The sequence below is a fragment of the Vipera ursinii genome (assembly GCF_947247035.1).
Source record: "Vipera ursinii genome assembly, chromosome: 2".
Taxonomy (NCBI): Eukaryota; Metazoa; Chordata; class Lepidosauria; order Squamata; family Viperidae; genus Vipera; species Vipera ursinii.
Genome location: NC_139513.1, coordinates 229,721,243 through 229,735,304, shown reverse-complemented (window position 1 = coordinate 229,735,304; position 14,062 = coordinate 229,721,243). Strand labels below are relative to the sequence as shown.

General features: G+C 36.7%; 1 protein-coding gene across 2 annotated transcripts in view; it reads right to left on the bottom strand.

Moving 5' to 3' along the window:
• Positions 1–14,062, bottom strand: part of LOC310635561 (transducin-like enhancer protein 4) — a 178,062-nt gene that overhangs the window by 94,695 nt on the left and 69,305 nt on the right. For both annotated transcript variants that reach the window (XM_083354624.1, XM_083354625.1), the window contains exon 6: positions 1,766–1,840. In XM_083354624.1, coding sequence (XP_083210750.1) covers positions 1,766–1,840 — 75 coding nt within the window. The remainder of the gene's footprint in view (positions 1–1,765; positions 1,841–14,062) is intronic.

The following is a 14,062-nucleotide window of genomic DNA, read 5'->3' as shown; positions in this document are numbered from 1 at the left end:
GGGGTCTTCAACTCCCAGAATTCCTGAGCCAGCATGGCTCAGGAATTCTGTGAGTTGAAGTCCACGAGTCATAAAAGAGCCAAGGTTGCCTACCCCTGCTTTGGGACCTGTCGCTTTTTGTGCTGTATTGAACATACTGTGTAAGTTTTCTCAGCCTCTAGGAGTTATACAGTCTTTCAACATCCCCTTTAGAGACCCCTAGAGCCCTTCTATAATGGGTAGGGCCCAAAAGTTTGGTCTTTTGGGGGGGGGGTTGATTTGCACTTTTTGGCTCTCAAAACATTTAAAGGAACAAAATAGATACTTTAAGATTTTCAAATATTTAAGACACCCCTCTTACCCTTCAAACATCTCACTTCCCACAAAATGGGCTTTTATTCTGTCCAGTTTAGGAATGCAACTTTCAACCTGTTACATAAAATTAGATGTGACCCTTTTGCCAATAAACTGCCCATGAGTTTGATGTAATTTTCAAATGCAAGTAGCTGAATTTGCAAGAAAGCTTACACATACACACACATACACAACATATGCATGCACACACCTCCAGTCCAAAGCCCACTAGATATGGCTATACAGTCCAAAATATAATTATTTTACTGCAATGTTACCCACTTATACTATCGTGCCAAATTACAAGAGGCCAGCAAAGCCTCATTGTAATGGGGAATAAGTTAAAATAATTAATTGTATGGTTCCAGATAAAAGAATACAATTCAAAGTTGCAATATGCTTTCCTGCAACATCCTAATAAAGCAGCCCAGCCATTTATGGCCTAATGGGCTTAGAATCATCACTCTAGGTTTTTTTGGTATGTCAAACTCTTCCTTCTAAGGTCCATGTACTAATTCTTCCTCTGTTTGTGTTTAATGCACCTTGTGAAAACTGTTAGACACACAGAATATGAAATGTTTGGAGAACCTTGTCTGAAATGCATTAAAGATTCTCCACAGATGTTATTTTTTGGACTTTTTTTTTCTTCATTCACCAAAGGCATCCACAACCATAAACAACTTGTGTGGGCGAAGAAAAAAAAGAAGAAGAAAAAAAACTAGTCTGATCTGAGGGCCAAAATATACAGATGCATTTGCTGTAGTTGATAGTTTGTTCCTCTTAGGAGATGTTGTCTTGCATTAATGTTTTATCATGCTTTGATATGGAATTTTTACAGTTAGCCACCCTGAGAGTTTTGGCTTGAGCAATAGATTTAGTTTGAAAAATAAATGGATGATTAAATGCAGAATATGAGAGACACAATGCTTCTGCAAATCCTCTTATCTTATGCACGATTCTTCACTGTGGATGCCGCTGCATGTTCACATTTCTGCATTCCAGATTGATACCACAACTGATCCTGTACACTGCTAGCAAAAGTGGACACCTCAGGTAAATAAAGGTGTGTATGTATGTGTGTCTGTGTGTACATCTGTTGTAGATACAATATCAAATTAATAATCATTTTCTAAATTTATTCTCATTTATAAAGTGCAGTAGGGGAAATGAAAGTGAGACATGGTCAATGGCAGACCTGATTGCAAAGTGGAAGTCAGGAAATTTCCATTGTCCAGTTTATGTTTGACCAAACGGCCAATTAGTTGCAAGTGCAGCAGTGCAATATAACCAAATTATTAAGTCCAATGGTTTCCAATGCGTTGTTATTATTACTACTATCATCTAGGAGGACTAACAACAAAAACATTGTTTGGGTAAAAAAAAAAGGAATGTGAGCTAGTTTTTAAAAGACTAAAATGGAAAGACCACATACCCCAATGATTGCGTTCAGTTCTGCCATGGTCACTTGCTTGGCACGTTCCACAGCCTGCACCACTTGTTGCTGGTGCTATAAATGAAGATCAGAAACAGAATAAAATTATTTGCTTTCTAGTGAATTAAGCACAGATTTTCCTAATTCCTTTTCCCTCCTCTAAAAATAAACTAAGAACGTTTTCAGACTACATGCAGGCTTGAAATAATATGTGCCTTCAACAGCAAGAATTCTAGGTGGACTAATCAGATAGGTCAAAGTGAGGGTTTATTTTATCTAAATTAAGGGATTATAATTGGAATTCAATATCCATTTTACTTCCCAGACAGAAAACTCAGCTAATTCAATATAAGCAACAGCAATTAATCCTTTACTCCAAAAATAATTGTCTTGGGTTGCAAGAACAACTGTCTGGGCTGAAGACAGCAGAATACCGTGAACAAAACAATGTGTTTGGAAAAGAAGGAGTGTGTTAGACCCTCATTAGCAGTTCACTATTCGGAAAACGAAAACTCGAAAACAAAACGTTAGTTCTTATTCTCTGCTATTCAGATATCCGCTTGCTTCTTTGGCTTCAATATTGTTCAATTTGTTCCAGCCTTGCTATTATTTATGCAACAAAAGAATTAATCAAGAACTTGAGCAACTGAAAGGCAAGAAAAATAGAAAGAAGTGGAAGAGCAAGAGAGCATAGCTTAAACATCCTGACATTATTCTGAACGTAAAATGTGCTATATTTAAGATTATTACAACTGTAAAGAAGAAACTCAACTACAGGAATTTACATGGAGAATCTTTGCTCATCTTTCAATCGTTTTGGTCTCTGTGAAGTTTAAGGTATCCATTTTAAACGTGTTTCTCCGAAATGTATATTGTACACTAGCTAACCAAATAAAATGTTCAGATGTTCAAAATGTTTTGAACACGAAATGCTCAACATTCTCCCTTTCCAAATGGGAATTAGGATAAAAAGTGATAAATAATCTAAAGTTGAATTGATGTGGGATTATTAAGTATTACGTTGCTTTAACTCTTATGGACTCTCCTACCTTCCAAGAACTGCAGAATCTACAGTTTTATAAGGAGTCTGACAATTATTGTGATAAACAATTTTAGTTCCATTAAAGAACTACAGTTTCCTCTCATCTATGGTTCAGAGCCATAACAGACATACACAGTTTGTTTCGTAAAGATCAGTTAGAAAGAGCATATGTTTAGTTAGAAAATGTGATTTGATGATCAATATTCATCCGAAAGCTAAGAAGAGTATTTCACAAAATAGATTTAAAGCCTTACAAGACCAGAACAACAGAAGGATTTTCATCTACGGGAATGATACTTCAAGAAGAACGACGAGGTTACTAGCTAAACTGATAGAAGAAACAAAATTTTCCATCCGCCAGATGCTAGGATAACTCCAGTTTTGCCCTACTATCACCATCAGAAGGAAGGAAAGGGTAAGCATGCTTAAGTCTTTTAAGAAAAGAAGCAACTGAGCATATGGCATCCTTATCAGACATGCTGAGAAGAGGAATGAGGAACTGTTTTATATGTGAGGGATCTATACATCAGACAACAGCCCTGTAAAGATCTACAGCTCTACTACTTCCAAGAACGTAATAGAAATACCGAGCTTGTTGATTACTTACTTTGCCAAAGTAAGTAATCAAGGCAGGAAGAACCATTTCTCTTTCTCGTGAGCTGCTTCTATAGAGTCCTGCTTCAATTTATTCTTTGTTCATTCCATATCTAATTTCCACACTACTGTACTGATTTTTACATATTCGGCTTTCTGAAGTTTCTAACCATACTGTATTACTTGTTCAATCTCTTTACTTACTTCCCTCTCCTCCCCAAATCAGCTACTTCAATTCTTGTACTATAAAATGTAAAGCAGGGGTGTCAAACTCAATTTCATTGAGGGCCGCATCAGCACTGCGGTTGCCCTCAGGGGGCCGGGTGGGTGTGGCTTGCTGGGTGGGCGTGGCCTGCTGGGTGGGTGTGGCTAGAGTGCATATGGCCTACTGGGTTGGCGTGGCCAGCTCTACATCATTTGCATCAAGGGTGCCTATGGGGGCCTGGGACAGATCTGAGGGTCTATGGCAAAAGGAGGGCCAAGGCAGTGGGGGCCGTTCCCTCACTGTTTCCAGGATGGCTTCACGGGCCACATGAAACCACTTCGCGGGCTGGATCCAGCCCCCAGGCCTTGTGTTTGACATGTCTGATGTAAAGCATATATTTTTAATGTTTTTAGCAGTGTAAATTGGTCAGTGTTATGTATAAACACAATATGTTAAAAAGCATAATGCTTGAAATAAGAAAAGTATAAAAAACTGACAAAATGCTATGTAAAATCCTGGCTGACCTACACAATGGGTTGTCGTTTTGTTCTGATGGGTTGGAAAGCACTCTACTTTTTTTTAAGACTGGCCCTTCGGTTTTTATTTTTCCTTGGTCTCTTATTTTATTATCTCTTTTTCTTCAAACCTTCTCTTTACATTTGTATTCTTTTCTAATCTTGGCACTATTTTTGCCTCTAATTTCCACTTTTTAGTTTAATGATTGCCTGTATTGTTTTTGTTATTATTTTCATCTTACTGTGAGGAACAAATCTCCAGTTACACATTAGTCAAAGTTGGTTTGGCAGTTGACTTGTCCAATATCAATATAGGTCCATAAAAAATCTCATCCCATCCAGAATGGAAGAGACGTGGAACATATCCACAAACCCTAACAAGGAATCTGAGTTCCAAACACCTACTGGCAACTAGTTCACTTCTGCTTTCTGTCCCCAACTCTGAGCCAAGGAGACAGAGAAAAAGAAATAAAGATACAAGATAAAAAGATAAAGGCGAAGATATATAAACTTGCCTCAAAAATTTTGTAGGTGTTCCAAAAGAAGGCAATGCTTGTCTAAAACTCTTTGAGACATAAAAGTAAGCAAATATAATTCCAAATCTGATGGATACTCCATGACCAGTACCTCCTAAGGCAAAGATGGGGAATTACCGTGTTTTCCCAAAAATAAGACCCGGCCTTATTTATACATTTATTTATTTATTTTGCCTCCAAAAGAGGACTTATTTTTGTGGGGAAGGTCTTTTCCACTTACCTCGCGGTGGTGGCACTAACAGCCCCGCCCAGCAGCCCACTTCTGCAGCCAAAAGAGCAGCTTCATTCTGCAGCTGAGAATGGAGCTTGAGCCTGCATTTTGCCATCAGAGGCCTTTCCAGAAGACCTGTGCAGCTAAGGAATGAGCTACAGATTGAATCCATACCTCGGTTCTTGGCTGCAGAGGCCTTCTGGAAAGGCCTCTGATGGCGAAATGCAGACTGGAGCGCCATTCTCAGATGCAGAATGAAGCTGCTCCTTCCAGTGAAATAAGTGTCAATCCATGGGAGCCTTGGCTGCAATGGCAAGCTCCACCACCATCCCGCCCTAGCTTGGAGTGCACCTCATCCCAAAACTAAGGCTTATTTTCGGGGTATGGCTTACTTTCAGGGAAACACGGTATAGCCCCTTTATGATCTCTAGCAGTTATTTGTACAAATAAGCCAATGGATAGAGCTTATAAACCAATAATTATTGAGTGCCTGCAAATAAAATAATATAGATACAGCAGACAAATGAGAAATCTGGTAGAATAATGAAAAACAATGAAATGCTATTATTCCAGAGTAGACTGTATTAGTAAAATAGATCTATTGCAGGGGCATTGCTCTATACATCAAAAACCTTACAGGAAACATATTTATCCAGAGAATTCCTCAAGAAGAAATGTAGACACCCCCCCCAAAAAAGCATATATTATTAAGCATTATTTGTTTGTTTCAAAATAAGATTAAAAAGGAAGAAAAAGTAGGAAATGGGGGGAAATGGTGGGCCTGAAGCTAAGTTAAAGCTCGCCTAGGTTTATTTAGGCAGAACACTACCATGGATTACTAGAAATGTAAACTAAACTGGGCAATTGCGGGGGGAGGGGGAGATAACATCCTGAAAAAGACAATGAATATATTGTCATTTCTGTTTCCTAGAATATTACATGAGTATATACAAGAGATCACCAGGAATGTTCCTAATTATTCTGAGTCATGTTGAGTTTAAAATATAATTAAAATACAAAACTTCCAGTTACAAATTAAGATCTGTTTAATCACAAACAATTTCAAAGAACTGACGTAAGACTACATACACAGAGAGAATGTGTTTAAGTAAAATGGAATTCCACAAAGCATGAACAAATCCAACCAACTGCCAGTGAAGGTTAAATAGTAAGAAAGGCACATTTAAGCTGGAGACATCTTGCCTTGATTCTAGAAATTCTAAGTTTACTAGAACTATAGCAATTAGTTTAATACAAACAAAAACCTTCATATAAATCTTTACTGTTGAAGATGTTTCATAAAATTTCTTTTCTTTTTAAACTCATATTTACCAGCATCATTGGAGGGTAAAAAAATAAAGGCAATAGAAATGTACTGTTTGATTTTGCTATTGTGAGATGCTGGCTAGACATTCCCTGTAATCATAGTGCCACTGTTTCCCAAAAATGATCCCTACTGTTATAAATAATTGCTAATTCCTTCATCTTGTCCTACCTAGCTTATCCTCACCTACTATTGTGGTTATGTCCACACCTGGAAAATGAAAAGAAAAAAAAAGGCGAAGATCTGCTGGATATGATGGCAGACATAACGGCAAAGGTGCTTGGCATAGGGAAAGATGAAATGTTGGCGGAAATTGACGAGACGTTTAGGGTTCAAACTAATTATGCGAGGAGACATAATCTCCCAAAGGAAGTACATGTAAGGCTGGTCAAAAAATCGATTTGGGATGAACTATTACATAGATCAAGAGAAGAGCCATTAGACTTTGGAGGACAACAGATAACAGTTCTCAAACAAATACCTAAAAGGATGAGGGATTTGAGATGTGGTTACCAATTTTTAACATCGAAATTGATTAGATATAATGTGAATTTTAGATGGTTAACCCCAGAAGGTATTTTAGTCACATGGCAAGATAGAAGGTACAGATTGGATTCGATAGAGAAGGCAGAAGATTTCTATAAACTCCACTTTAACAATGAAGATGAAGTAGAAGTAGAAGATCAAGATGGAAGGGATGTACGAGAAAGAGATGTAAGAAGGATAGCCATAGAAGGGAAAGTATTAGGAGCAGAAGACAGAGGAAATAAATTTGGAGAGACTATAGAGATTCATGGAGGTAGAGATAAAGATGCGAGAGAGCCCCGGACAATGAGAAGCACAAAACCTAGATATAAGTAAAATAAAGGGAGAAGAATGTAGGATTTTGTCCCTGAATATTAATGGGTTAAACTCGCCAATGAAAAGATGGATTTTTTTAACAAACTGATTTGTCAAAAATTAGATTTAATTGCAATTCAGGAAGTTCATATAAAGGAACAACAAAAATATCTGTTAGATCAACCAAAACTAGGAAATCTATTTGTCTCATTAGATCGGCAAAAAAAGAGGGGGGTGGCATTATACGTGAATGAGAAATTGGTAGCTAAACAAATTTATAATGATAGAGAGGGTAGAATATTGATAGTCGAGGTAGAAATAAACTATAGGAAGGTGATGATTGTAGAAATATATGCCCCGAATGGAAATCAAGAACAGTTTTTAAAGCATTACATAATAAGATATGTAGTATACACTACGATGAGATTTGTTTGTTAGGAGATTTTAATGCCATTTTAGATAACAATTTGGATTATAAGGGTAATAAGACCAGGAAAAGGAAAAGAAGAATATTACCGAGAACCTTTTTTAAATTGGTCAAAGACTTAATCATCCAGGATATATGGAGGGAAAGGAACCGTGAGGCTAGACAGTATACATACTATTCTAACCGACATAGTTCATGGTCCAGGATTGACATGGTGTGGATGTTAAAGGAAATTAATTCCAAGGTTGAAGAGGTGTGTATAGAAACAAGCACCTGGGCAGACCACAAAACTATGAAATTTAGTTGGAAAGCCCCCCCCAAAAAAAATAACTAGATGACTATACAAAGATCAATTTTAAAAGAATATGACTTTAGGTTAAAGATAGAGAGAGAATTAGATTTCTTCTTTAAGGAAAACAAAGCTGAAGATACCTCCATACAAAATAATTGGGATACAGCCAAGGCGATTATGGGAGGGGTAGCAATGGCATATATGGCAAAAAAGAATAAGGAGAAAAAACAACAGAAAAGGTTAGAAGGGGAATATAAAAGATTAGAAAAAATACTCCAACAGGAACCACAAAAAAAGAATGCTAAACAATTAATGGATTCAATTAAACATAAACTTAATATTTTAGACAAAGAGAAATTAGCACAACAGATGAGAGGTATAAAACAGAACTTCTTTGAAAATGCAAATAAACCGGGCCGATGGCTTGCATATAAATTGAAAAAACAAAAGGAGAAAAGTTGGATTATATGATGATAAAGGGAGATTACACTATCAAGAAGAGGAGAAAAAGATTATAGCCCAGGAATTTTATGAGCAATTATATAAAGATGATAGTCAGGAAATTTAGGGGAAAGTGGAGGATTGTTTCCAAAAAGCCAAACTACCTAAAGTCACAGGAAATTAGAAATATGTTGAATGAAGGAATTAGGATGTCTGAGGTGATTACGGCTATTAATAAACAAAATAATAATAAAGCATCAGGTCCTGATGGACTCCCGATAGAAATTTATAAGGAACAACAAAATATTTTAGCACAACACTTATTGGAGGTGTTCAATGCGGTCTCAGAAGAAGCAAAAATTCCTAAATCATGGTCTGAGGCAAACATAGTTCTTATCCCAAAAGATAATCCGATCATACATTAATTCAAAATTACAGACCTACATCTCTACTTAATTCTGACTACAAGATATTTACAACAATCATAGCAGAGCGACTAAAGAGGTTCCTAAATGAGTTTATATATGTGGACCAGAATGGTTTCCTTGCTAAAAGGCAAACTAAGCACAACATTAGGGTAATATTGGACACGTTAGAATATTATGAATCACATAGAGTACAACAGATGGTGTTGTTATTTTTGGATGCCCAGAAGGCCTTTGATAATGTTAAATGGTCGTTTTTATATCAACAACTTAGATATATGGCTATGGGCGAAAAATTTAGAAATATAATAACGGCAATTTATACTAATCAGTAAGCAAAAGTAATTATAAACGGGGAAACATCTAGGAAATTTCAAATACAAAAGGGAACACGGCACGGCTGTCTCTTATCTCCATTACTGTTTATATTGACATTAGAAGTCCTAACGAGGATAATTAGAAATGAACCACAGATAAAAGGATTAGACATTAAAAAGGAAACTTTCAAACTTCAAGCATTTGCGGATGATCTGGTCTTCATCATGGAGGACCCACAACATTCGGGTCCAAAATTGTTGGAAGAACTAGTTAAATATGGTGAAGTTGCGGGACTGAAAATAAATAGGAGTAAAACCAACTTGATTGTCAAAAATATGACCAATAAACAGAAAGATAATTTGGCTAGAACTATGGACATAGAAATAGTTAAGAAAATAAAATATTTAGGAATCACCATCACAGCTAGATGCACTTTACTTAAAGAAGACAATTACGATAAAATTGTCAAACAAATAAAAGGTGATTTGGAAAGATGGGGAAATTTGAGTCTTTCACTTCTGGGGAGAATTGCAGTGATTAAAATGAATGTTTTGCCTAAAATCTTGTTCTTGTTTCAAAATATTCCAATACAACCTGATTCAAAAAAAATTTGAAATCTGAATAAACTGTCATTAAATTTTATTTGGCAAGGGAAAAAACCAAGAATTAAAATGAAATATTTGTAGGATGCAAAGGAAAACGGGGAATTTGGATTGCCAGTCTGGGAAATATATTAATAATAATAATAATAATAATAATAATAATAATAATAATAATAATAATAATAATAACAACAACAACAACAACAACAACAATAATAATAATTAGTTGGAAGGAACCTTGGAGGTCATCTAGTCCAACCCCCTGCTAAGGCAGGAAACCCTATACCATTTCAGGCAAATGGCTGTCCAGTCTCTTCTTAAAAACCTCCAGTGTTCGAGCATTCACCACCTCTGGAGGCAGGTTGTTCCACTGGTTAATTGTTCTAACTGTCAGGAAGTTTCTCCTTAGTTTTAGGTTGCTTCTCTCCTTGACTAGTTTCCATCCATTGCTTCTTGTCCTGCTTTCAGGTGCTTTGGAGAATAGCTTGACTCCCTCTTCTTTGTGGCAGCCCCTGAGATATTGGAACACTGCTATCATGTCACCCCTCACTCTTCTCTTCGTTGAACTACACATACCCAATTCCAGCAACCGTTCCCTATATGTTCATGCCACAGCGTTAAATTGGATTAGAGAATGGATAATTTTGAAGAACATAAGATTACTAACTTTAGAAGGCTATGATTTACTATTTGGTTGGCATGCTTTTCTATGGACTGAGAAACAAGGATTATTTCTACATTTTAAAAAACATCGGATTAGACAAGTGTTATTTAATATTTGGAACAAAATTAAAAATCAAAACTATACCAAAATACCAGTCTGGCTGTCCACCCTCGAAGCGATTGTTTATCCAAATCTGTTTAATTTGGGTAATAACATTACATACAAAGATATTATGGATAATAAGGGGCAATAGAAATCTAGAAGTGAATTAGAACTACAAGGGATAAAACTGGATTGGTGGGCCTATCTACAGATACAATCAAGTTTCAGGAAAGATAAGAAAGAATGGGGGATAAATACCCAAGAAACTGCTTTGGATAAAATGTTATTTGGGCCAGATGACAAACAAATAAGGAAATTGTATAGTTTGCTTTTGGGATATAAAATGTTTGAGGAACAAGTGAAGGAACCTATGTTTTCTTGGGCCAAAAATTTGGGACATGGCATCTGACAAGGATGAGCAGAGCAACTCTTGAGCGAAAGAGAGCTTGCACAAAAAAAGAGGATACTGAGAGTAGTTAAGTTTACACAGCAAGCACACAGATACACTGAGGTGTGTACAAAAGTTTTACTTGTGGGATAAGACAATAGCACAGTCCAGGAAAAAACAGTCCAGGTCATACATGAGTAATGAAATTATAGCAGATAACAGCAGTCCAAGGATTATCCGATACAGAGTCTTCTTACCAGTCCGTAAGTCAAACACAGTTCTTCAGGTTTAGCAAAACAGTAGCAAACCCACAAACCTCAATAAACAGCAAGTAACAGCAAGTGAGAGTGAATGTAACAGAGAGAGAGAAGCTATGTCTCTAGCTCCCTCTTATGGTCGTAGGAAAGAGCACTAGCCAATCATTAGAAGGTATGATGCAATGCATTACACAGTTAAAGTGATACATTACAGCTCTATAACAATGATACAATCGTAGTTTATATATATTGCCAACCCAACCAGTTAGGCCACAGACATATACCTAACAGCATCGATCTTGAAATATGGCTAATGCTCTGGGGTAGATATAAAAGGGTAACACTGGCCTCAGCCTATAAAGAAAATTTATTTAAAATGTTTTATCAATGGCATCTCCCCCCAGCATGTTTAACTAAAATGTACAAGACAATATCTCCTAGTTGTTGGAAATGCTCTGAAGAAATAGGCACATATTTTCATGTATGTTGGTCTTGTAGTAAGACGCAAAGGTATTGGCAAAAGATTTGGACTTGGTTAAAAGAAATACTAGGACGCAATTGGTGGGAACAAAAGGAAGGTCTCTATTTGAGTTCATGGATTGGTTGATTGTTTTAAATATGGTATAATTGTTTATAACTGATGTGTATATTATGTGTGTGTGTGTGTGTATATATATATATATGTATGTGTATGTGTATATATATGTATGTGTATATATATATATATATATATATATATATATATATATATATATATATATATATATATATATATATATATATATATACATACACATACAGTCATGGCCGAAATTGTTGGCACCCCAGAAATTTTTCCAGAAAATCAAGTATTTATCACAGAAAAGTATTACAGGAAAACATGTTTTGCTATACACAGGTTTATTCCCTTTGTGTGTATTGGAACACAACAAAAAAAGGGAGGAAAAAAAGCAAATTGGACATAATCTCAAACAAAACTCCAAAAATGGGCCGGACAAAATTATTGGCACCCTTTCAAAATTGTGGGTAAACAAGATCGTATCAAGCATGTGATGCTCCTTTAAACTCACCTGGGGCAAGTAACAGGTGTGGGCAATATAAAAATCACACCTGAAAGCAGATAAAAAAGAGAGAAGTTCACTTAGTCTTTCCATTGTGTGTCTGTGTGTGCCACACTAAGCATGGACAACAGAAAGAGGAGAAGAGAACTGTCTGAGGACTTGAGAACCAAAATTGTGGACAAATATCAACAATCTCAAGGTTACAAGTCCATCTCCAGAGATCTAGCTTTGCCTTTGTCCACAGTACACAACATTATCAAGAAGTTTGCAACCCATGGCACTGTAGCGAATCTCCCTGGTCGTGGACAGAAGAGAAAAATTGATGAAAGGTTGCAACGCAGGATAGTCCAGATGGTGGATAAGCAGCCCCAAACAAGTTCCAAAGAAATGCAAGCTGTCCTGCAGGCTCAGGGAGCATCAGTGTCGGTGCGAACTATCCGTCAACATTTAAATGACATGAAACGCTATGGCAGGAGACCCAGGAGGACCCCACTGCTGACACAGAGACATAAAAAAGCAAGATTACAGTTTGCCAAAATGTACTTGAGTAAGCCAAAATCCTTCTGGGAAAACGTCTTGTGGATAGATGAGACCAAGATAGAGCTTTTTGGTAAAGCACATCATTTTACTGTTTACTGAAAACGAAATGAGACCTACAAATAAAAGAACACAGTACCTACAGTGAAAATGGTGGAGGTTCAATGATGTTTTGGGGTTGTTTTGCTACCTCTGGCACTGGGTGCCTTGAATGTGTGCAAGGCATCATGAAATCTGAGGATTACCAAAGGATTTTGGGTCGCACTGTAGAGCCCAGTGTCAAAAAGCTGGGTTTGCATCCGAGATCTTGGGTCTTCCAGCAGGCCAATGACCCCAAACATATGTCAAAAAGCACCCAGAAATGGATGGCAAGAAAGCGCTGGAGAGTTCTGAAGTGGCCAGCAATGAGTCCAGATCTGAATCCCATTGAACACCTGTGGAGAGATCTTAAAATTGCTGTTGGGAAAAGGCACCCTTCCAATAAGAGAGACCTGGAGCAGTTTGCAAAGGAAGAGTGGTCCAAAATTCTGGGTGAGAGGTGTAAGAAGCTTATTGATGGTTATAGGAAGCGACTGATTTCAGTTATTTTTTTGAAAGGGTGTGCAACCAAATATTAAGTTAAGGGTGCCAATAATTTTGTCCGGCCCATTTTTGGAGTTTTGTTTGACATTATGTCCAATTTGCTTTTTTTTCCTCCCTTTTTTGTTGTGTTCCAATACACACAAAGGGAATAAACCTGTGTATAGCAAAACATGTGTTCCTGCAATACTTTTCTGTGAGAAATACTTGATTTTCTGGAAAAATTTCTGGGGTGCCAACAATTTCAGCCATGACTGTGTGTGTGTGTGTATATATATATATATATATATATATATATATATATATATATATATATATATATATATATATATGTGTGTGTGTGTGTGTGTGTGTGTGTGTGTGTGTGTGTGTGTGTGTGTGTGTATGTATATGTATATGTATATGTATATGTATGTATATGTATATGTATATATATGTATATGTGTAAATCTCAAAAATAATGTAAGACAAGAAGGTATGTCAGTCCGTTCACATCGTGTCCAATGTTTTAAACAATAAAATTTGTAAATAAAAAAAAGAAAGAAAATGAGCCAGTTTGGTCTAGTGTTTAAGACACCCACCTAGAAACCAGAAGCCTGTGAGTTCTAGTGCTGTCTTAAGCTGGCTGGGTGCCCTTGCATCAGTATCTCTCTCTCAGATCAACTCACCTTGTTGTGAGGAAAATAGAAGGAGGAAGGAATATTAAATAAGTTTGCCACCTTTCTAAAACTAATAAAAGGTGGGATATAAATAAAATAAGTAAGAAGTTAAAGCCTTATAATAGAAGTCCATCAACACATGTTAATAACCTACACAACTCAGAACCCAGATTGAATGCATAGGTTCTAGATTTTAGAGACAATAAGAAGCACCAAACTCTGCAGAGAATTGGGAGCGAGGTTATATGGAGATGAAACCAAGGAGTACTTTCCTGCTC